At 38.1% G+C, this 25,616-nt stretch overlaps 2 protein-coding genes across 2 annotated transcripts; one reads left to right on the top strand and one right to left on the bottom strand.

Moving 5' to 3' along the window:
• Positions 1-2,824: 2,824 nt before the first annotated feature.
• On the top strand, positions 2,825-5,384 carry ptger4c (prostaglandin E receptor 4 (subtype EP4) c). Its single transcript, XM_026207263.1, has 2 exons — positions 2,825-3,725; positions 4,514-5,384. The coding sequence occupies exons 1-2, from the start codon at positions 2,850-2,852 to the stop codon at positions 5,105-5,107; spliced, it is 1,470 nt and encodes a 489-aa protein (XP_026063048.1). The 5' UTR covers positions 2,825-2,849; the 3' UTR covers positions 5,108-5,384.
• A 4,032-nt stretch (positions 5,385-9,416) lies between these two features.
• LOC113045636 (neurturin-like) lies at positions 9,417-25,568 on the bottom strand. Its single transcript, XM_026206140.1, has 4 exons — positions 25,420-25,568; positions 12,180-12,272; positions 11,876-12,056; positions 9,417-11,753 (listed from the first exon to the last, which is right to left on the bottom strand). Exons 2-4 carry the CDS (start codon positions 12,231-12,233, stop codon positions 11,281-11,283), a joined length of 708 nt encoding a protein of 235 aa, XP_026061925.1. The 5' UTR covers positions 12,234-12,272; positions 25,420-25,568; the 3' UTR covers positions 9,417-11,280.
• Between the last annotated feature and the right edge of the window lie 48 nt (positions 25,569-25,616).

The following is a 25,616-nucleotide window of genomic DNA, read 5'->3' as shown; positions in this document are numbered from 1 at the left end:
TAGTTGTGGTTTTTTGATGAAAGCCTTAATAACAGCCAGTTTGAAGGTTTTGGGGAAATATCTTAATGACAATGACAAATTAATAATAGTCAGAAGAGGACCTATGACTTCGGGAAGCACCTCTTTTAGGAGCTTAGATGCTATAGGGTCTAACATCCATATTATTGGTTTAGATGATTTGACAAGATTATACAATTCTTCCTCTCCTATAGTAGATAATGAGTGTTCCTCAGGGGATCTATAGTGCACAGTCTGATGCGATACTGTAGCTGACAGCAGCATGGTTAAAATTTTATCTCTAATAGTATCGATCTTGGAAGTAAAATAGTGCATAAAGTCATTATTACTGTGCTGTTGGGAATTGTCAACACCTGTTGTTACATTATTCTTTGTTTCTAGTAGGGAAGTTGTTGCCTAATGGTTAGAGAGTCAGACTCACAATCGAAAGGTTGTGAGTTCGAGTCCCGGGCTGGCAGGAATTGTAGGTGGCTGGAGTGCATGAACAGTTCTCTCTCCACCTTCAATACCATGACTTAGGTGCCCTTGAGCAAGGCACTGAACCCCCATCTGCTCCCTGGGCACTGCAGCATAAATGGCTGCCCACTGCTCTGACTGTGTGTTCACAGTGTGTGTGTGCATTTTGGATGGCTTAAAAAGCAGAGCATGAATTCTGATAATTCACAATCAACAATCAGTCTAAGGCATTTTTAATGCTTTTCCCGCCAAGCAATACGAAATACATCTAGTCTTTTTTCCTCCAGCTGCGCTCCATTTTCCAAGCTGCTCTCTTTAGTGTGTGAGTGTGCTCATTATACCACGGTGTCAGACTGTTTTCCTTAATCCCTAAAAAGCGTAAAGGAGGAACCGTTCCTGCCAATATCAAGCAACTTCGCACAGCCATTGAACATTACACAGGCCACAATCAACAACCTGATCAACTCTAGGTGAAGGAGATGTGTTGCACTGCGTGAGGCAAATGGTGGTCACATGTGGGTAAATGGGGGTAAAAACAAAAGTGTTGTGTTTATAATTTTGTTCAGTGTTTATATATAAACACTGCCATTCAAAAGTTTGGGATTAGTAAGACTTGATTTTTATTTGATCAAAAAAATATTAAGCAGTTTCCAGCATTGATAATAAATCAGCATATTAGAATGATTTCTGAAGGATCATGGGACACTGAAGACTGGAGTAATGATGCTGAAAATTCAGCTTTGCATTACAGCAATAAATTATATTTTAATCTATATTTAAATAGATAAAAGTTATTTTACATCATCATAATTTCCTGAATTTTTGTTCAAATAAATGCAGCATTGATGAACAAAAGAAACTCCTCTAAAAACATAAAAAGTTTTTCTGATCCCAAACTTTTGACTGGTAGTATATATATATATATATATATATATATATATATATATATATATATATATATATATATATATATATATATATATATATATATATATATATACTAGTTAGTTTATATAACTGATAATACATATTGATGGAGACTCAAACATGTAAGGTAACATATAACCATAAGTGTTACCTATAGATTCTACCACTTATTTATATTACATATGATCTGTATATATTTATATTCACTTAAAATAAATGCTTTATAATAACTGTTAAACTAAAAGTGCTTGTGTGTAACGGATTAATAATAATATAAATATTATAATTATATAAATCATATGAACATTCAATTGTAATTATCATTAAAGCCAGTCAATTTTGTTGGATTTTTTTAAAAGGTACTTTATAGTGACCTTTAATTTGTAGTGAGAGAAACTGGGGGTTGGGGAGTGATTTATTTGTGCAAATTTGAAAAACTTTCAAGGATTTACGACACTGATGACCATTAAACATGTCATCACACTCTTGTGAAAAGGGTCCATTTGAGCATTAGAACATTCATGGGGCAGTTCATTTAAGAATTTTTTGTTGCTGATTTAAAATATGTAATTTGGCCACGAATAAAGCGAGCCGTTTTTGAGATTTCAGGATTCCCCCATTCATTTAGATAGCACTTGGTCTTGTTTGAGCTTCCCGGAGGCATTGCAAACATGGCGGCGAACATTGCCAAGTGAACGGACTTTCCTTGAAAGAGACTTTGCCCTGGAGCAGGTTAGCTGTTACAGTGGCAAATTACACAGCTAACAGGCAAGCCACTTTAATGGGGAGTTACCTAAAACCCAAAATTGGTGCAAACTAAACTGAAACTCACCTGGCTGGCCAGCCAATCCAGCTTGAAGGGTACAGGCCCCAGAAAAAAAAAAAAACCTGGATGACTGACTTTCTTCTGAAGAACAACACAAGCAAAATTATTTCATGTAACTTTTAAACAGAAACTGCTGAATCTCCAAAAATACAAAAGATTCTTAGAGGATCAAGAACACTGTTATCACCATTAAAAAGATCATTTGTTTTTTTAGTGATAAGCTCAGTTATTTAGCCATCATTCACATGAAACTAATATGGAGATGTAGGCTAATCAAATCACAACGTTATTGTTATTATTTGCCTTTCATACATCTGGAAATAAAGAGCAATAGAGAAAGAAAGAAAGAAAAACTGATCTGCAAAATAATGCAGTTTTAAACATGCAACACATTTGCCACTACAGCAATTCCTCACTGAATTGAACTTGCTATGAGCCACACACCTGCGTTTACTATTAGCTATTTCTGGCAGCATGGGGTTGCAGGTGACGTCACTGTTTAAAGCTGACATCACACAGTGTGTAGATGAGCTGTGGGTTTCTATAAAAGCAGTGATGCACCTTTGAGCCCAATCAAGCCCACATAGAGAGGTAAACCGCGATTCCGTGAACCCAAACACTTATGGAAAAGCGAAGTGTAGGCTTTCAGTTTGCGGAAGCACTCGCACTTGTCAACCTATCAGAAATGAATGAATCACTGCTGAACGTGGGTTTGAATGTGTCAGAAGCCAGAAACTCGTCTCATGCTTTGAGGCTGGACTATCGCTCTCTCATCACTTCGGCCACTATGTTTGGCGTCGGGGTCCTCGGAAACCTCGTGGCGATCGTGGTGCTTTGCATCTCCAAAAAGGAGCAGAAGGAGACCACCTTCTACACTCTGGTGTGTGGGATGGCTATCACGGACTTGCTGGGCACCTGTTTCACCAGTCCAGTGGTCATCGCCACATACATCGCGGGCAGGTGGCCGGGCGGAGAACTCCTGTGCCATTTCTTTTCCTTCTCCATGCTGTTTTTCGGTTCGGCTGGCATGTCTATCCTGTGCGCAATGTCAGTGGAGAGATATCTGGCCATAAACCACGCGTACTTCTACTCGCAGCATGTGGACCGGACCATGGCTCGGTTCGCGCTGATGGCGACGTACCTGGCCAATATAGTGCTGTGCATCTTGCCCAGTTTCGGTTTCGGAAAGCACACGAGACACTTTCCCGGAACTTGGTGCTTCTTGGACTGGCGCGCCATGGACGCCGTCGGCGCCTCGTACACTTTTCTCTACGGAGGTTTCATGCTGCTCTTGATCGCCGTTTCCGTGCTGTGTAATTTCGCCGTGTGTCGTTCACTGGTCGGGATGAGTAAAATGAGTCGTATGGTGAGGGCAGAGGTATCCGGACACACAGGCTCCAGGCGCAGATTCAGATTAACATCTGCAGCGGAGATCCAGATGTTCTGGCTGTTAATTTTCATGACCATCGTGTTCCTGATATGCTCCATCCCTTTAGTGGTGAGATATTCTGTCCTATAGCGGACAGTGTTTATAGTATTTGTTCTTATGCCACTCATATCATGTAGGAGCCTGTTCATCTCATCCTGCCAGTCATAACGCAACATGGTTTTCTCTCAACCGTGGCAATTACTTCGGCATCAATCCACTACATCAGTTTATATCTAGAAATTAATTACTGACTTAGTCTAATTAATCTCGTAGAGCCCCAGTGGAGTCAATCAAGCCAATAAGACTTAATTATACTCTAAGATTATATGAACAGGTGAACACTTGTTGTTTTGAGAGTTGATGAATGGCTTGACTCAGTTATTCAAATGCAAATTTACTAAATTTAAAGAGAATTTGAAAAAAAAAAAATCATTATGATTATAAATATCATTGACTTGATTGCAAATAAAAACAGACACTATTTAAACTGAACAGAGATGACATAACTGAATTCAATGATGAACTGCCTTTAACTATCATTTTGCATTATTGAGACACTGTTTTCCAAATGAATGTTGTTCAGTGCTTTGACGCAATGTATTTTGTTTAAAGCACTATATAAATAAAGGTGATTGATTGATTGATTGATAAATAAATAATAGAGAATAAAGTTGTGTACTAATGTGTATTCAAGGTGCAAGGGAAACAGTTAAGTGTTTTTCATTTAATTGTTACATGACAGGTTATACATATAGAGTACATGTATAATTTGTAATATGGACACTGTGGTTGTGATCTTTTCTAATTGTAATGGGCTTGAATTTTATTAATTTCTTTTTTTTTTTTTTACTTAACAGGTGCGCATCTTTGTCAACCAACTGTACGATCCGGCTTATATATCATCTGGCAAAAGTCCAGACTATCGCAGTGATCTCCTGGCCATTAGATTCGCCTCCTTCAACCCTATCCTGGATCCATGGGTTTATATTCTGTGCAGGAAAAACCTTTTAACCAAGGGTTGCACACGACTCAAACGTAGTATCAGACGTAGGAAAGGGAATCATAGCCGTGTTTTGGGTTGGATGGATGGTCAGCACTCACCTCCGTCATTTGCTCAAAGCAATTACACAAGTTACGCGTCGTTGCGCATGGCCATCTGTAGAAACGACGTGGGTAAACAGACCAGTATGAACACTAAATCTTATGTGGACTTAACCCTTCGCCAGGCATGGGACTTTGATACAGCTCTGGCTGAGTTTCATCCCTTCAGCGTCAAGCAGAACGGTGTTATGGGGTTTGATGAAGATGAAGAAGTATCAAGCCCCAAACTCCTTGCCAAGACTCTTGTGGCACTACCAGCAGCTCAAATATTAGAAAATAAGGCTGAAATAGTAACCTGCACTTTCAGTACACCTAGTTCATGTATATCAGAAAAGTGCCTGAGACAATGACCTAGATGCCAGTCTAGATTTATTCTTTAAAGCACTGTGAAAAAAAGAGACTTGTTCTTTTGTCTGTGTTTAGTTTACATTCACAAATGATTCTGTGAATTTGCTTTATTTAGATATGGAATGATCCAATTTTAGGATTAAACCATAAGAGGAGGCACTACATTTTGTCAGATAACATGGATGTGTTGTATGTGTGGATATGGATATGTTGCTGTGCCAAGCTGCATGCTGGGTTGTACTTGACTGTGACTTGTAAAACTGTGAACAATTTATTAAAGGTGCAATTTATATTCATCACATACAAGAGTACAACTGACCAACAAATACTAGCAATTTTGACACAGCAATTTTTTTTTTTTTTTTGCAGAATAAAAAATTTATGTGTTACAAATTCAAGATGATAACTCAATAACTCAAAGTTTGATAAGTATTTTTCAATATATCCCAGTTCTCTTATTCATCTGAATTTGCGACTAACAGAAATTATATTATGAAATAACCATCTTCAATAATCTTGTATACTAAATTAATGTATTGACATTCTTATTATGCTTATTACAAAGCTATTAATCATAATCATTTAGGAAAAGTCCAGATGAACATGAATATATTCCATTTGAGCAAAAGCTGGTAAAAAGGTGAAAAGTAATCGAGCCCTCTGCTGTGTTTCTCCAAGTCCACAGTGATTTCCACATGAAACCAAGGGAAAGCTATTTTTTGACATCATAAGCATTAGTTCTGTTTGTTTTGAGCCAATTACATGACTTGTTCATTTGCTTATAACTAATTGCACTGGAAAATCTTGCCATATTATGTCAAGGATATTGACTGAAGGCACCACAAGAATGAGCATGGGTCATAGCTCTTCACTAGCAACTATGTCATGAAATGCAGCAGACAGGGAAAGTATTACCACTTCACAACTGAAGGCAAGATAAAACATCTACGATATCAATCAAATACTTGTTATTAAATAAAATTAAGTAAAAAAAAAAGGACGTTACATGTTATGAAATACCAGACTAGGGGGCAATACACACAGGGATCTTTATTCACAGATTGAATAGGTGTCGCAATGGGTAAAAAACAACAACTTAAAATCACACTTAGGCATTAAAAAAAGTAGTAACAAGAGATACTTGTTTGATCACATTGAATGATCTTCTCAATGCAAAGTGAAATAAACTGCAGACATAGAAAGGGTTTGTTTAAGAGGGAAAATAACTAAATGGCACTGGACAAGAACAGCTATCCAGTCCATACAACCACATTTAAAACAGCACAGTAGATCCAAAACATAAAAAAAAATGTGTTTCATCAGATGAACTTTTTAGGAAATAAATAAAATAAAAATCATTTTCTCTGCATATAAGGCAACAGTATGGAATACTTGGAAAGTATGACCGTGAACACAATAGAAGCCCCATACAAATGCAGCTGATGAAACTATGTCTTGTCATGCTCACTTTATGTGGCTTTTAAAGAGGTCCCATACATTTTTTGTGTGTTCATATGAAGAAAGAAATCATATATCTGGGATGGCATGTGGGTAAATAAAGTATGATTTTTGGGGTTGACTATCCCTTAAAATAGCAAGGTGTGATGCAGAGGCCAGTAACATATTTCAGATAGATTACAATGTGTTGAATTAATATTGAATTTCAAAGTAAGTTTTTGTGTTTGTTCAGTGTGCTGTCTACAACAATATAAAATCCTTTAATTGTTTATTTAGGGCATTTATAAAAATAATAATAATAATAATAATAATTCTCTGTAAATTTTGCAATCATTTATAGTAAATAACCGTGCAATTATTTAAATTAAAAATAATTAATTGACAGCCCGAATTGTTATATATTATAATATCAATAAACAATGTAAAATTATAATAAACCGCTGATCCACAACATCAGAACATCAGTAAATATTATTTACAAATAATTAATACAAGCGGACGATGATACCTTCAAACCTTTGACTTTTGTGCATACAAATAGCATAGGATACAGTTTCAAAAAATTACACCACCTTTAAAATGTGACTGCTTTACAATGAGGTTGTACCAAATGCCAGCAGGTGGCAGTGTATAACAAATTTATCATGATATTGTGCCACTATCCCATGTACATGTTTGATTCCCATGTAAGAGTTTGTGGCCAATAAAGCGGTGTCAAATTGTAGAATTCATGTCATCTTAACCCAGCCAATCCCAGTCCTTTACTAACACACAGATGGAGACCTTGGACTCAAAATGTCTATTGATTTCAGTGCTGTTTAGTGGTCAAACACATCCCTGATGATAACACCATTCACATTCACTATTTGGTGTAGCTAGGATATTCACTTATAGATTCTCAATTTTATTTTATTTTTATTCACATGGGTTTAACGACATGGAGGTGAGTAATAATGACAGAACTTACATTTTTGAACAGTGTATTTCTTTTATACAATATAATCTGGTCTTTTGCTCACTTCTGTGAATAATGATGTACATTTCAGTCTGTTTTTTATACAAAACATTGATGTGAAATATGGATGTGTGGACTACTTTCATGGACATTTTGTGTGTGTGTGGAACTTGACAGTCTCATTTTATGAGCCTTTATTAACGCAAATGGAAACCTTGTACTCAACATGTCTATTGATTTCAGCACTGCATTATGGTCAAACATGTCTGTCACGGTAACTCTGTCTGACAGGATATGAAATCTTATTGAATGAGACATGAAGAAAACTCACTGAGACTGCTGAATGTCACAGTGTTCACTGATACGTTTTCTTTTGAGTTGTTGTCTGATATGTAGAGCTTTGCAGCCACTTGTCAGAAAATAATGCTGATTACCATAAAAGCAGTAAATACTTGGGTAATAGTTTATCAGGTACATGTTGACTGTCTAGAAAGAAATATTTTGAAAATGAAGTCATTTTGTAGCCTTGTTGTATATCTGACTTATTTGTTCATATCACATATGGAAAAGATGTAGACTCAATCAAAGATTTATATTATGGCAATCTGCATATAAATACAGACATGATCACAATTCTAAATGTGTGACAAAAAATGCCTAGCGGAGGAAAATATATGTGTAGAACATATAGGCCTGGTCTGATTTATTTGTAGTTAATTCTACCATCAAAAGTCTGGAAGCAGTTTGTTTGAACATAGACATGAACTGTTGACCATTAAGCATTGTTATAGCTTATACTGACCAGCAGATGTCAATACTGAATAGTTTATTAAAACTGACACTAAAACGTTGACTAAAAATGCAAATTTTACATTACCTGCTGAAGTGGTAGAGAGACAACTTCAATCACGTCATGTAATCTGTCCAAGCTCTTTAATACTAACTCCTGTCACAACATTTTTAATAAAATCCAGGCCACTCTTTTAATCAAATAATAAAAGATAATCAAAGCATGCAAACTTCAGTCTGTTTCTCACTCAAGACATGGAATATAGATGTGTAGACTACGTTTTATGGAACATCCTTTCTCTTTTTGGACCCTAATAATACGATTTACAAACCTCTTTCATTGTTAACATAAGCAGTTGAGATAGTATGGATTTTATGGAGACAGTATGTATTTAGAATGACATGAGGGTAAACATAAGGGGATCCAAATCTTGAACTTAACTTTTAACTACAGATGGTAGAGAATCCCTGGAGAGTTCTAACTCATTGTGATCACAGTGTTGCAGGCATCTGGTCCTAGTAGTGCAGTTATCACATCCTAAAAATGCAGAAGAGGCTCCAATCTCCTGTTAATTAAGTTCACCCACGGTGTGAGAGAGGTGCAGACTCACCGCACAGAGGCCCCTGAGCCACAGCCAGGCTGATCTGTGAGGGGTGCGCTCATTAGCAGCCCGACAACAGATGGAAACGTTCTTTGCACTTTAGCAGATGAGAGGTTCACCTAGGGCCTAATGGTCCTATAATGTACATACATGTCTCCAAGCAGTCTACCTGACTACCTGATGATTGCCATTAGCTGAACTGAGACAAGAGGTCAATAGAGGGAAAAGCACTGTGATGCAGATCCACTTTTTGAAGATTTTTAAGGCGTTGTTTAATGTGCATTTAGTTATCCTTCATCATTAGTATCAACATTGCTAGAGAACTTTTCATGTTATGTACCCAAAACTCAACATTTTTAACCATTCTTGAAAGAGTTTGCAGAAAGGATGAGAATCTTAATTCACATTATGTATAAACAGCTTTATTCCTATACAGAAAATGTGAAGTACAAAAATAAAGAGTAACTTTGCCAACAACAACAATTATAATTGATAAATAAAACATGTAAAATACTGAAGCGAAGCAATTTATTGTTGTCAGCTTTTTAAAACAATATTTTTTAGATGTCATTTCGGAGCAGCTTTTATTATCGAAACATCACAATTCTTTTAAGGTCAGCAGATTGGTCAGACATATGGACTAGCCAGAACACAATCCATCTCCCCCTCATCCTTAGTATTTTGGAAGAAAACGATTTCCTTTTCATAAATTGAATTGAGTTTTATGACCCTTAGAGGACTCAGAAAAGCACCCAATGAAATCCTTTGTCAGATTATGACAAAGTTATCTACAAGTCCTTCTTACTCTATGAAAACCTTTGGGTTAAATAGCTGAGTTTTTCTGCAACTGTGTTACTTTGCAGCTGACCTTCGTCATAGCCTTGTTGTTATCCATGCTGGCTCATCATGAGATGACAGGGATTGAAGAACACAGGCCAAGGTATAAACAATAAATATAAACATCCACAAGACACATGTGTAGACATGGTAATAAATAAATAATTTAAATGGAAAAAAAATAAATATGATATCTGTTAAGTGTACAGTAAATGTTAAGGGATGCATGGCATCCATTTGGTAACAGTAAAATAAACAATGGCAAATGCATTGTGGTCATCGTCTGTCTTGAGAAAAGAGAACGCTAATGACCCTGCTAAAGCACAGTCTGGTAGACATCACATTATGCTAATTTCTTGTTGTTGATAACTAGAATGGGGAAAACCCTGTCAGGCCAAATAACTATGGTGCAACTAAATCAATATATAAATGCTAAAATGTCAAGCAAGATGAATTAAGAGCTGGCCTTTAGTTTGGTATGTAGCTAAATCCAACTATCATTTCACATAGTTTGACAGTTTCGACCTACATCATGCTTACCTATGTTTATGATAATATGTTATCACAAAGTTTAATCATACATATGTTTTTTTTTTTAAATATGTAATTTGTACATTGATATTTGATGTACCAGCATAAAATAAATAGGAAAAAAACTATTGCATTGAACTATTGGGCTACACAGTCCCTATCTTTACATATTTTATTGACTTTATGTTTTATCAACTTCATCAAAAAACTGGCCCCGTGGAACATGAACCCTTTAATACCCCTTACTTTATTTATGGTATTAAAAAGGATTAAAAATGTAAGCTAGAAAAATAGTTCATATCATTCATGTAAAAATCCTGAGAAATGAAAAACCTACTGCAAATACAGCGCTTCCAGCTGAAAGGGTAATACTAACTGGCCTGCGTGTTTTCTGTCAGGCTAAACTTTTAATAATACTCCACATATGTTTGTGCAATTACATTGTAATTACCACAATAATGTGCTGTTAATAATGAATGATCCAAATGTTGCTAATCTGGCTGAAATATTACATGCCAGACTGAAGGCCAGGAAAATGGGCACTGACATCCAGGATCAACAAATGAGTCTGACAAATGAAACAGGGTTTCGTGCTGTATCCAAGTCTGATGAAACTCCTGGTAAGCAAATGCTCGTCAAGTTATAACATGTAGTTTTTGTTTATAGAGCCATTCAAACCAAAGTTGCTGTTCTTCCATCCTCAAACTCTCTCCATATTGAGCCCAAAAGAGTCTCTCATCATCTCTTGGTCTTGGAATTGGTCGAATCGTATTCTAACGTCATTCAAGCTTTCTGTCGAGGTTTGGTGTGATGAAACTTTGTATACATAGGCTGTTGTTGTGTATCACTCACAGCCAAACCAAATTCCCTCACAGCGCTTCACCATGGCCAACTCGCCCGACCTCGTTCTGTAGCCATGGCCCAGGAGGCTTCCCGATTCCTCCTTTCCTCTCTTTGCACCGTTTCTGCAGGTCAGGCTCTCCCTCCCCTCATTCAGCTTGCCTCATCCCACGCACTCACAGTCTGCTGCGGAGAGGGACTTGATGGTTCTCCAGGTTGTGGTAGCATCCATGAAAGAGACGGGTTCATAGCCCGTGGGCCGGCAGCAGGGGTGTGCGCTAACCTTCCTGGCGGTGCGCTTGGGCAGACTACCGTTGGCCAGAAGAGCACGCAGAGCCAAGTCATAGTTCCCACGAGACCTCTGGCAGGACCCGACGCAGAACTTGAAAAGGACAATCTCGTCTGAGTCGAAGCCCATGCCCAGGTCCCGTACACGCATTTCACGTTTCTCTACGCGACAGTCCCGGCTGCTATGCTGACCCCTGCTGCTCTTCTCTTTCTTTTTCTTTTCTTCCTTCTCTTTTTTCTTCTTTTTCTTGCGTGCACCTTTGGTCTGTATGTCAGAAGTGTCCGGTGAGCGGGGGGAACGTTCCCATATTGCTGGCTGTTGGTCATCCTCGACAAGCACAGATGGCTCTGTGGGAGAGACGGAAATGAATGGAGACGAAAAGAAAAATTAATTTTATCACCTGTTCAGGACTATACAATTTGTTGTTAATTCATTCATTGTGGAAATCATTCCCAGACATCCAACTCACCAAACAAACCGTCCCATGGGGAGTCACTGCCCTCCTCAAGCTCTTCCTGAGCATCTGGAAAAGCCTCTAATGGCAGCTCCTCCATCCCAGCAAATCCTACCGCAGCTTCGGATTCTGCCCGAAAACGTGACCTGCCTCCTGCCACTAGGGGCAGCAGAGACATGACAACCCATACAAGCACCTGAGCAAACAAAGCAAAGGTGAATGGAAAATAAAAAGACAGTTTTTCAAAGTAATTAGAGCATCTCCTTGGGTACTTGAATCAATGGATGTCCGAGCAAAGAATTCGTCCATTTATACACACCTGCCAGCGTTTCCTGTGACAAGGTGCATCAGTGACTGATGGCATGGCAGGCATTGCTCTGATCCGACTCCTCGGCCACCACCAAACTCACACCTGCATGGAAAGAACAAGGAATAGATTTATTATACAGCAACCTACAGTTGTACATGTACATACCAAGTTAGGCAATGTAAACTCGAGAGAGCAACATGCGGGTGACACATACACATACATACAAATGTATATTCAAAGGTGTCCCATTCATCACGGTCATAATGCCTTTAGAAATCATGCTCTTTGTTGTTATAGAGAGAGACCGGTGTGATCTCTGAGCACAGCCGGTGCTGACTTGCCTGCGGACAAAGCTACAGTGTTAAAAAGAGCCATTGTCCATCAAATAAACAGCCTTGAAGCAAATGCTGTCAAAGCATTCTTGACGTGGTTATACTGCAGTGTGTAGAAGGAGCCTCATGCTCTCAGGGGGTCCTACAAGCCACAGAGATACAGAGAGGATGATAAGAGCTCTGAGCAATGCAGATGTTTATTGACTCATTGCAGTGTGTGACTGTGTAACCTGTGCTGGGGGCTCTGATTTATATCAGGGTCAGGAACAGGGCACAGTGTCTCAGTTAACACCATTCAAACAGCAGGATTCAGTCAAACACGGCAACCCGAAAATGATTGATGAGGACAGACCAGTTATGTGCTATGGGAAAAGGGATGGCAAGGCGAAACAGCAGACCATGCTATGCTTATATTTTGGCATAGTTTCATAGTGTTCCAGTTGTGTGAAGTTGACTGAGGCTGGATTCCTTTCTCTCACTCACCTCTGAGAGATCCGCTTCAGGAAGAACTGAACTGATGGCACACTTAAGACCAATTTACAAGAATTAACTAGCAATAAAGCAGTTAGCCACAAGAGGATGTGCCTTAATTTTATCATGGTTACAGGCTATGGTTAGACACAACATGTTCTTGCTGTGAAGTGGCTAGTACTGCTGATGAAGAGCCAGTTTATAACTTTTTGTGCAGTTTAACTGCACATAACTAACTATATTAAGTGACTATTGTGTAATTTTATGCATGACATTATAATGTGGAGAAACATATTAATTTTGGTATTTGCTGAAGATTACATTTAACTGTTATTAAATTATGAGCAAAGATTAACTTTATTACAGATTACAATTGAACACCCAGTACTGGCTGAAAAATATACAAACAATTTAGACAAATAAATTAATGATAAAAATAAAACAGGCTCTGATACCTATTTATACTATTTATATCCAAGCTGCTCTTTTCTATACAGTGAAAGTGGACGTCTTTGCCTGCTGCCAGTCCACTTTAAATGAATCTCATTTGGTCCTCTGACCATCGATGGTGCGAAGTTCCTGGGTGTTCACATCACAGATGACCTCTCCTAAACCGACAACACTGCAGCACTGACAAAGAAAGCACATCAGCGTTTCTACTTCATCCGCTCACTGAGAAGAGCCAGAGCCCCGCCCCCATCATGTGCACCTTCTACAGAGGCACCATCAAGAGCTTCCTGACTATCTGTATCACTGTATGATAAAGGCTGTCAGGAGGTTGAACTCCCTCCGGACCTTGGCCCGCTTCCCTCTTTTTCCCCATACACCACTGAACTCTGAACCCCCACCCCCAGCTCCCACTAACACACTGGGACCTGCACCAGACACTTTGTGCACCATTGGTCTGCTCACTACCTCATTCAGCAATTAACTGACCTCATTCAACTACCTCCTTCTGTCAGATTAAATAAAGAACTGATTTTCACACCTTAATCAGACTGAATGTTCTACTGTTAGTGTTATCTTTATGCACCAATGATCTGAGAGTAACGCAATCTAAATTCTCTGTCTGTATGTACTGTACATGTGGAAGAATTGACAATAAAGGAGACTTGAATTGACTTGACTTGGTGTTAAATGGAAGAACGCAAGCCATTTTGGTTGGGAATGACATGAGGGTATATGATGACAGATTTTTTATTTCTGTTTGAAACTATCCATATAAGCCACCATTTTGGAACTAGCTAGGAAATGTAAGGCCTACTCTAATTTCAAATCACATTACCGAGGGCTGGACATTAATTGTACCTGTTCTATTCATTCTGGACCATTTTCTGTCAAATCTCGTAATGTTAAAGAAAGATCATCGTAAAGTTTTAAGGGTCAGAGGATCTTTTGCTAAGCTTTTCTCATGCAGTAGGAAGCCATTTGGAGTCTCTTGAATGATTTACTTAATCTTCAAAGATGAAAAATAAAGCATTATCTCATGTGCTCCTCGGGAGCATTAAAGATGTCTAATGCTGTATCTTAAGATCTTCAGTCATCTTGGTTTATTGGCTGCTTAAGGCAAATGTAGAATTTATGTCTTCTAAATCCAACCAAATAAATATGAACCCAGTTTCAACAGCTTCAGGACATATTTATGGCATCTCTGGAGGCCGGCTTCAGCTGAGAAAGACCACATATGACCAGAGATGAATGTGGACATACTGTCAAGAGGTTTTACAACATGGATTCCTATTGAAATATGACTTCTACCCTCATTCTAACTTCGACATGTGTTGCATTAAAATTGAAGCATTGTTTACGTGTGAAGATTTATTGTATTCTGATGATTTTCTAATTGTAATTGTATACATATCTGAATCTCTTTAAATATGTGGCACTTCATCTAAACTGCCATAATTGCTTTGATCATGTGCGACACAAAAGCATACGCCCTGAGCTGCATATGTGATTGTTTGTTTATAAATGGTTTGCGTGCGTGTGTATGTGTTATGGCTGTGACTTTGTGAGCGTACACATCTGTGTTCCTGACCACAAAAATAATTCTTACAGTCTGGCTGGCTTCCCTCCTTCACTCTTCAGCTTCCATCCAGCTGAATGTATAAACCTAATGTAGAAAAACCCGGCTGACCGTAACAAGCAAATTAATATCAGACACCTACAGAGAAACAAGACCGACTCCACCACAAGAATTCCGAAATACATCCATTGCAGACTATGGAAGTGCAATCTGGCTAATAGGTTGCTCAGCATTTGGGGTCTGTGTGCCTCATTTCATGCTGTCATTTTCTAAATAAGCCCCTTGGCCCCTTGATCCCTGACGACCCCCCACCTCACTGCTTCCTGTAAGCTGATATGGCATGCTGGGGGTGCAGGCCAGAGGTTATGATAAGAGCACTACCTGCCCCTCAAAAACACAGCAGGCAGTTACAGCCCGATAAGCAATGGAAATGGTTTATGACAAAACAAATTCACACCTGTTATGCAAATTATTAGCTAGAGACTATTGCTTTTGAAGGCATGCCTATAACTATTGCTCATACTTGACATTAGGGGTTTATTCTAAACTTCCGCCATAAGTATTCATCTTCAGTGCATGACTTGTCTTACAGTTTATGCTACAGACATGAATGATATTTCAAATCAAGCATATAAAAACTGTTTTAAAGCGATAGTTTATTCAAAAATGTAAATTCTGTCATTAATTACTCAACCTCATTTTGTTCCAAATCTGTAAGACCTTTATTCATCTTCGGAACACGAATTAAGATATTTTTTATGCATCCCGAGAGCTCTCTGACTCTCTCATAGACAGCAAGGATCCTAACATGATCAAGGTTCAGAAACGTAACAAGGACATTCTTAAAATAATCGAAAGTGAAACATCAGTGATTCAACCGTAATTTTACGAAGAAAATTTCAACAATTTGTCTCCTCCACACCATAAAGCACCATTTTGGAGAGTATCACACACGTGTAAACAATGTATACAAAGTATGCATGTGTATACATTGTTTATTTTCAGATCAAAGATTAAACATCGAAAACAGCGTATCCATGTGGCACAGCTGACACAGAACAGCATATGTTGTTTACATATGTGATACTCTCCAAAATGGCACCAGAGAGGAGACAAATTGTTGAAAAAAGTCATTATTTTTGTTTTCTTTGAGTACAAAATCAAATTATTGTAACTTTGTAAAATTATGGTTGAATCACTGATGTTTCACATGGATTATTTTAACAAATCTCCTTGCTACATTTCTGAGCCTTGATGGTGTAAGTATCCTTGATCTCTATAGGAGGGTCAGAGAGCTAACCCTCCAACAGAGGGCTTAAAGGCATAGTTTGGGTGAACTATGCCTTTAAGCAAATGGGTTACGCAAACTGGTGGTGACCTTGTTACTGTCTTTACATTGCTTCCAAATGCAGTATTTAACTACCACATTTCTATTCCTGTTTATGATCATTCTGGTAGAACATGAAGGCAGCATTAGTGAAAACAGGTATAAAATGTATACAATGGTAGCTTTAGCAACATTAGCCCTTACAGTGAGCCAATAAGCTATTTTGGAAAACATGACGCATGATGCTTACTTTGTCTGGAGTCTGGATGTTTGCACACAAAGCGTTGGTATCGATCCCTCTATCAGAAGCAATCTTTGCACAACTCCAGCACTGAACTGACCCACATTTGTAAGGCAGTCCGGCGTAAAATGTTAGCACAAACATATAGGAATTTTCAGTTTTGTCCCGGGATATTTCCTTAGAAAATTACATTAACCACATGTCCTCAGCGGTCTAAGGAGACTCCTACAGTATGTTCGTTGATGCATCCCAACACACAGCACTTTTAACAGCTCTTTGGCACTGACATTGTACCTCCAGCAGCTACAGCAAGAAAACAGTAATGGTGAACTGCTGCTTCTCACTCAGGCCTGTGTATATGCTAATAAGTCAGAGAGCATCACAAATGTGTGGGACTTTCCAGAGTATGATGTCTGCTGATGAACTGCTAGTGTGGAGAGACTGTTTATGATTTTTGGTATTATAAAACAATGAATGGGTGGATTTTTTCCATTATAGGCTGGTTGTTTTCACACACTGCGGCCAGACAACCGTGTTCAAACACCTTATGAAAGTGATTTTTGCATTCTATGGCACCTTTAACATTTAATTATTGCAGGTTTGTATAATATTCAGAGTTTACAGTTTGACAGTTTTTAGTCATTTTGAGGAATACTTAACTGTTTTTTGTGCAGGTGAGATGAGTAAATAGATGTTCATATTTAGTCTAGAACTACAATACATTATATTAACACAGCTTCTCTGCACTTCTGATTTCTCTCAACATGGCAACATGAGACCTGTCAGTCAAGACATGGAAAACAAAGCAACTGGCATTACTTATTTGAAAAAGTAACTCAGATACTTCCCTCTAAATTAAACAGTAAAGTGTTACTTGACTAGATAATAAAGTAATCTAATTACGTAACTTGTAATGTATTACCCCCAGCACTGCTTAGATGTGGACTCTTTTGATTTAGGCAATGAAAGCATCCACCTACAAACACCCTGGCAATCACCAAAAACTTTTTTTTTTTTTAAATCCACTGAAAAACTCAACTCACACTTTGATTCAATTAAAATAGCCGACTTATAATAGTCAGTAGTTCAGGCTTCAGACTACACTGGTTGTGCTACATGCTTTTGATTCACTAAAAAGAATTGGCTCAGTAAATACCACTTACAACACCTCAACCCACTTTTCACACTTTGATTGACTTAAAAGAACAGATTCATAATAGTTAATTATTCTGTGGTGTTACACTGTTTGCTCTATTTCACATTGTAGATTCAGTAGCAGTGTTTCTTTAAGCCCAACACTAATGAAACAGCAAAAAAAACCTTTTCATACTTTTTCTGTATGCTTCATGAAAGTGAGATTGTTTTAAGTCTGTCCTTAAGACTGTTTGTAAAATAGACTGTTTTTTTTTAGTTTGTGGAAAGCTCTGTCATGAATGGAAAATCAGTTAATGTAATTAGCAGCTCTAATTTTCATATGCAATTCTCTAAAGAAGCAATCAATTTACCTAAAGGCAACTAATTTGCATCAATACAAATGAGACATAAGAACCTTCTTCATTTGATTTAAGATTTGGTTCAGATTAGGGAAACTCGTTCCCGAAAGCACATAAGAAAGTGCAGTTGAACTGAAACCGCCACTGACACAAACCCTCCAAACGTACAAACCTTCCTACATGGGAAAGAAGCTTCTCTCACAGTCCCTCTCACCCACCTTTAGAGGTGCACCTGGTTGTGTTTAAGTGCCCAGAGCAGTGTCTTTGTTGGCCAGTCCCTCTCTGTCTCCTGCACCATGGCTGTTAACATGCGAGCTGAGGGAGCCTGAGGGACGGGACTCTTGAGGAACTGCAGAGCGGTGCTGACGGCCTCTGTACTGGGACTCATTGATTAAAGGCATGCTTCAAATGCACAACAACCTGCCCTCAGGCACATACATGCCACCGTTAAAGAATATGAGAGGATCTCAGTGGCGTCATTGTGACTAACATGGATGCAAACGACTCAGTCCAGACGGCAGATGCAAATGAGGGGCTGTCATTTTAGAGTTGGTGGGTGTTGTCTATTGTGATGTGAGGTGGGAATATACACCATAAAAATACATGATTAAAATTAATTAATTATGATGTTTAACCAGTTACGTTGACACGTTAAGTGAATGAAGTAAACATTTGGGTTAAAAACAGCAATTTCTTGATTTCAATCAGTTCTCAATGCCAAGAACATATCTTTTAGTCTATGCCATTTAATTGATGTGTGAACAAAACTTAACAAACATTATTTGTAGTGTGCATCGTGTTTTGTTACTTTCGATGTGAAACAACGTATGCAGTTCAAACAATAAATGTTTTTGGTGCTCTTCAATGTGGCGTGACAGATCAAGTGGCAGAACCGTCATGAACCGATTGTCTCTTCCTCTTTTCTACTAGTTATAGCACAAAATAAACAACAATGAACACCAGAAGGCACGCTCATACAGTAAAGTAAAACTTGTATCAGATCTCATGTAACTGCTCAATCTGTGTTTCAACTATTTACATCTGAAAGAGTCAATATGGGATCAAATCAGAACTTAATTAAATCAGAATCTTGTGAATCTCAGTTAAACAGAATTGAAAAATCTGTGTCACTATACCCAGTCCAGAAGTTTAGCTGTAAACTGTCTAGACTGGACTCAACTCAGAACATAGGCTAGTCTCAAGAGAGACGCCTGTGTTATTTCACTGCCTGCTCCTCCTGGGTTGTCCCCCCTCGGACAGAACCATTAGAGGTGTTTGATGTGCCAGGTCTACCTGTCATTAATGATGAGGAGCAGTGGTGTGGGATAGGACTCACTAAATCAGCCAGCCAATAAAAGACACCTGGTGAAAGCAGAGATGCAAAGTAGACTTCACCAGCCCGGCCTGCTTGATCATTGCCAGACACGCTTTTATCTGGGGGTGTGAACTTCAGCCGTGAGGTGTGTGTAATATATCTATCCATGTTCCCTCCGGCGCGCTTAACTCCATAGGCCTCAACCTCCAATCCAATATTGGCACGTGAAGAGCAAGCAGCGTGCATGCCCTTTCAAGTTCATAGGTCATTCGTTCAAACAGTACTTATTACATATGCCCCCTGTATATAATGTATTGGACCTGTTGCAACAGACTGCATTTTGGCTATTTGCAGATATCCGAGACACTGGTTTTATGACATTTTAATGTGCTCATGCTCCAGAACCCGAGTTCAATCGCTGCATGTCTGAGTGCGTGACATCCAAGCGTATAATTCAATAATCCTTCTCTGGCAAAAGGTAAATTCTCATTACTGTCAGAGTCCAGCCACTGGAGAGGTGAAGAGAGTGTGCGCTGCCAAGAAAACCAGCATTACCTGTTTGAAACCCTTTACTCTTTTGTTCCAGGATCCAAGGGGGGGGGGGGGACATGCTGATTATTGGATTGTGAACACATGTGGTTTTTAGACCACCATTCATGTTATTGAATGAACATGATAGCAAAAACAACTTCTATTAATTGCAAAGATCCATCATTTACATTTCTGCTGCTTTCAGTTTCTCTCAGTTCCAGTTGAAATCAAGTTTCCAAAAAGACTTCTTATTCTAGCAGTGTATAATCATAGTCATAGATTGTAGTGTGTAATGGAAGTAAAAACCTGAACGTCAAATGCAAAAAATCAAATATGCACATGGGTGCTCAGCAAACTTGGATGTGCCTAAAATAAGGACACTTTTGAAAAAACACAAATAAAGATTATTTACTGGCATCAAAAGTTCCATAAGGAACCTTTCACATCTTCAAAACTTATACAAAAAGTTATTTAGCTTTTTAAAATGTTCTTTACACTAATAATAGTAATAAAAAAACGTATTTGTGGAACCCAGAATGGTCCTTTCATAGCACTGCTGTGAAAACCTTCTTTTGAAATCTTAACATTAAAAAAAAATTATGAGAGGGTCAGATAGTGTTTATTGGATCTCTTGTAATATTCAATCTGAAAATAACTTTTAATGAGTTTCATTTGTCAACACAGTAATGACGCAGTCAAATCAACATCATTGATGTGCGCACGTCCTGGGTCGTTCCCTTTTGACTTCTTACGGCACTAAATTCCTGAATTCACGGTACATCAGCAATGAAATCAGCAGTGTTCAAGCTAGAGGCTGTGAGGCTTGACAAAAGAGGCAGGTTGGTTGGCATGCTTTATTTTTGCTACGCAAATACAGTGGCCACTGTTTGCATTCCACACCACGCGGCTGCATCACGAGCTTGTCGGACAGAGCACGAGAGCGTGTCCCTTCCTCACCAGATCCTCAACTGAGGCACAGGCGCGGACCACACAAACAGCTCAAGCACTTACAAACAACCATGAATGCACACATATATCAGAATACAAATGGCTCAGATTAAGCTCATTGTTTTATTGCTATTATTTAGCTGTTTTTATCTGTCTCACTTCAAAACATGTTTGAAAAGCTTTTTTGATAGGGATTTCAAATGACTCCAAATAGATTTGTTCTTGAAAATGAATTAATTAAGCATTAATCCTTTGAAGTAGAGATGCACAATATAGCAATAGAATATGGGGTTAGCTACTGGTGTTGGAAATCCAGTTGTTTGTCATTTTTATTATATTAAAAGTCACTTAAAGTTCATTTTTAAAACCAATAATAATTTACAATGTTTACAAATAATTTAAAAACATCCACTTTCATACTTTGTTATGCCTTAATGCCTAAATTTGCATTAATTAAAAATGATTTCTTTTAGACAAAAAAGTATAGTATTTCATCCCATTTCATCATCATTTATGATTAAGCATCTTCAACTACTACTTGACAAAAAAGGTTTGATACAATGTACTCACTGTGTTCATGCTGTATTGAAAAATGTATGTTTTGCTACTGAGGTGGGATATGGGTACGTTTAGGGACAGTTTTTGTTTTATGGTTAGACATCTTAGCGTTTTACCCCAAGAAAAAGACCATTTTGTTGAACTGAAACATCTTTAAAGTGGAGAAGACTTTCACTTTAACCAGAATGATTTAATGCCAATTTTCACTATTTATAACTGTATATGATTTATAGATGTAACTACAGAAACAATTACAAACTAATTTACATGCGGATTCTTTTAAACAGAAGTATAAAATAAAAACATGTATGTATGTATGGAATGAATGCATTGTATTAAATCATCCATTTAAATTAGTAGTTAAAGTAGTTAAAGAATCTAAATATAAAAATCCCAGAATTTTTATATTGGCCATCTATAATCAGCCATAACATTAAAATAATCAGCTTATCTTTATCAGCCAGATTTGTTTTTATATTGGTACAGTATATCTATCTTTAAAAGCCTATTTTGCTAAATTGAAAAACAATTCAAATGTGTTTTTTTCTTTTTAAAGCACAAGAAAAAAAGTGCTCACTTTGGAGTGATGATCAGAAATAAGTTTCTTCTTCATTAATAATCAGAAATAATACATTTATGCCTGTTATCAAAGTATTTCTAGTTTGAGGTGCAGCAGTAAAATCTGTTTTATTATCAGTGATATATTAAATCGACTTCACTCCCCTTACAAATTTGGTAAACAAAATGTTATGTTAGTAATGTTTCTCTAGATTGAATTCACCTGGCAAAACGTTGTTAACAGGCTGATTTTATAAAAAGAACCAGTATAAAGTTGGTCAAGATTGGGATTTGCTAATTTGAGAAGATGATCTGAGCTGACAGCTAGCAGTGGCACCAAGATATACCTTTGATCTGTAAGATTATTAGAGTACAAACTTTATAGTCCAGATTCATAAATTCTGTGCCGTGCAGTTCAGATGCAGTAGCTAATGTCTTTTCCTGTCTGAACCCCATCCTAGAAAACAGCCTTAGCTTCTCTTCATTAAAATGTCTTGCCTTTTGCTTTGATACCCAAAAACAGCCAGATTTAATACATTAAAAGGACCGACAGAGCGAGAACACTTGGATGAACAAGTCCTTAAATGGGAATAAATTAGGGAAGAGAGGGTAATGGTGAAGATAGTATTTCACTCCTAAGGCTTAGCCTAAACAGTCACAGCGACCTCTAAAGAGGGAGAGAGAAAGAACGAGACAAACGAAGCAACTAAATACTCTATAAAAGGAAGCCAGAACAGTTACCCTTGAGATAAGGGTTGGTGGCTGGAAAGAGAGAAGCTTCATCATTGAAATCATGTATCATATACAAATCAGATAGCATGCTATATGCTTCAGCTACCCTACACACTCAGTGAACTCTCTTAAACCACTGACCCGAGTAAAGACAACCTAAACCCTGCTCTCGCAGCCTCTTGGTTTCTAAATAAATCCACAGGTAATTATTTGAACCGGCCGGCCCATCCTCACAGGCCTTTATACTGTATAGCTCACGTCTCATTTGTTCAAATTAAGCTCAGGGAGGGGGGAAAACCAGCTATTAGTGTGTCTGGATGAACTAACGACATCCAAAGCGTTTCCATGTCGCCCAGTTGAGCCCCAGACAGGCTTCGAGTAATGACCTGGCCCGCTCTTTCAAAGGCACCGACGCCACCATGATTAATGCATCTGACCTGGCAATTTGGAAGAATACAGCTTATTGTATTAAAGACTGCTTCCAGCCACAAACATGGGTGTACAATAAGTCCACTTAACATTCTTCGCTATCAGAAGTTTGGTAAGAGATGCTCAGATAAAGAGAAAAAGGTAATATCCCTCATCAGTGTCATGAATGAAGTCTTGAGTGTACATGCATTTCATCTGGCAAAAACACCAACAATTAAGCAAAAACCAGGGGTCAGGCTTGGTAAAACTGTTGTGCACATTTATAAATTTGGTTTGATTGTATAAGCAATAATCTGAGTGACTGATTCAAGGATCAAGATATAAACAATTACAAGATCTGATATTGTTCGTGCCCCAATCAGGGCAAAAAAAATGAACAATTTGTGCAAAAAAAAAAAGAGTGTATGAGAGTATGAGGAATGGAACAATGGAGCTATATATCAAAATAAATAGTTTTTTGATTATTATTTTGGTAACCACAAGGGGGAGGACATTCAGTCTACTTTGTAAGGGGGAAACTGTGGATCATCTGAATGTTAGGTAAGCGTAGTCATATCAATGACACTTCGGTGCGGTGTAGAGCAACACAGGACCTGTTGGCACCAGGCTGTCAATTATAGAGCATTTGAGGAGTCTGACATCTATAATTTGAGCAAGTTAGTCAGGCCATGTATTTCCACATGAAGGTATACAGATGCTTGTGAAAAGAAAGTGTGTTCACCCATGAAGGTAACTGTAGCAATAGTAGTCAATTGCTTGATTTAGTTAAGATTATAACAGTACAAAATAGAGGCAAAACAGAATGCATCCCTGAAAATGTCCTAAAATTCCTTTTCAATCGAAAAAAGGAAAATTCCCCCCTTAAGCACAAAACTTTTCCTCACACACACAAGACATTCTGAAACCCGCTTATTTATCATGCATGCCAAATATCTGCATCTTGTTGCTCTATAGAAGCCAACAGTATTGTCTGGTGCATCAATGTGTCATCATTTAAACCTTCCCTGCTCTGAGGTTTGGGAACGTGCACATGGAAACACATGTGCACACATCTATGCTGGGGGTTTGAAAGATCGTGACATGAAGAGGTGAGAGCCAGGTCAACTAACAAAAGAGTGACAGAAGAATTGGAAAGAAGAAGAAAGAAAAAACATTCATGAGACATACAATGAAAGTATGTTGTTTTTTTGCCTCTCTGTGTCAGTGGTTCTCAATCATGCTGCTGGGGGACCCCAGCACTGCCTATTTTGGAGATGTCTTTTATTGAAAACACCTGATTTTTTATCATCAGCTCATCAGTTGAAACTACAATACCTGAATTTGGTGTATCAGATAACGAACATATGCAGTACTGGGCTCCTCCAAGACCCCAAATGAAAACCACTGCTCTAGATACAGTGAGGCAAAATTAAATACAAAGCATGTAAGCTATGCAAAAACACACATGGACATGTCATTAAGGTAGGTGCGGCGGGAGCCCAGGTCTGGTCTGAAAGCAAAGATTCCAGCAGGACAGTCCTGGAAATGGAAATCAGCGCACAAAGAAATGAAATGCAAGCCTTCAGTGGATTCTGGAATTGTTTGAAATAATTTGAATGAATGGAGTAAACCTCATACTTTACATGTTTTTTTCTGAAATGTTAAACATAGAATATTAACTAGTTTATTTAATTATCCATGGAATCAATCTAAAAGCAACAAAGAAAGAACGTTTGGATAAGTCTGTTTTGTTTAATGCAAATAGTTGTTTCTTTCTTTCTTTCTTTCTTTCTTTTTTTTTTTGAGAATAAAATTAAATAGGATATTTACACAATTTAAATACGTGCACACTGCGGAAGGTTTTACCCAAAGAAAAATATCATTTTATCGAACTAAAACATCTTAAAAGTGGACACCACTTTCACTTTACCAGAAGGATTTAATGCCAACTTTCACTATTTACGCAAAATGCTGATAACGAAAATACAACTTCACCTGCAACAAATAATATTTGACAGCTTTCGCCCAGTCCATTGCTGCTACTGTTGATCTCTAAATGAAGAATGGATCAAAGCTAAACCATTTGCGAGAATGCAGTGAGAACAGAATGACAGGTAGGTCACAATGCCTCTCAGACCACACCTGGTGATACCCGCCTAGTAAAAGTTTCAATTACACACCAGCCCTCTAATGTTTATTGCCCGAGGGGACATACTACATAGGTCTGAATCAGATCCAAAACCATTGACAATCTATAACCCTATTAGTTAAAAGCCGATGTGATAGGAAGTTTAATTCATGCGCGTTACCGTGCGTTCCCTGATGGACTACTTGAGCGCTTGAGCGTTCCAAATCCTCACAGCCTCGCTCTTCTCGTAGGCAGCTGAGCGTTCTCTTCGCGGGTAAAATCCACACGCGCTTCTTTAAAGCAACATAATTCTCGAGCGACTGACTTTCTCACGGGTATGTCCTCTTCTAAAAGCGAGAGAACAAACTCTTCAAAGAC

This window comes from Carassius auratus, chromosome 27 (assembly GCF_003368295.1).
Source record: "Carassius auratus strain Wakin chromosome 27, ASM336829v1, whole genome shotgun sequence".
NCBI classification, from domain to species: domain Eukaryota; kingdom Metazoa; phylum Chordata; class Actinopteri; order Cypriniformes; family Cyprinidae; genus Carassius; species Carassius auratus.
This window is presented reverse-complemented; position numbering and strand designations above follow the sequence as displayed.

Excerpts from the sequence above, each read along its gene's own strand:
- LOC113045636 (XM_026206140.1), bottom strand. The coding sequence starts at position 12,233 with ATGCCTGCCATGCCATCAGTCACTGATGCACCTTGTCACAGGAAACGC. Across the intron at positions 12,057-12,179 it reads GTCACAGGAAACGCTGGCAG|GTGCTTGTATGGGTTGTCAT; the intron begins GTGTGTATAAAT and ends TTGTTTGCTCAG. Across the intron at positions 11,754-11,875 it reads CCCATGGGACGGTTTGTTTG|AGCCATCTGTGCTTGTCGAG; the intron begins GTGAGTTGGATG and ends TCTCTCCCACAG.
- ptger4c (XM_026207263.1), top strand. The coding sequence starts at position 2,850 with ATGGAAAAGCGAAGTGTAGGCTTTCAGTTTGCGGAAGCACTCGCACTT. Across the intron at positions 3,726-4,513 it reads TATGCTCCATCCCTTTAGTG|GTGCGCATCTTTGTCAACCA; the intron begins GTGAGATATTCT and ends TTTACTTAACAG.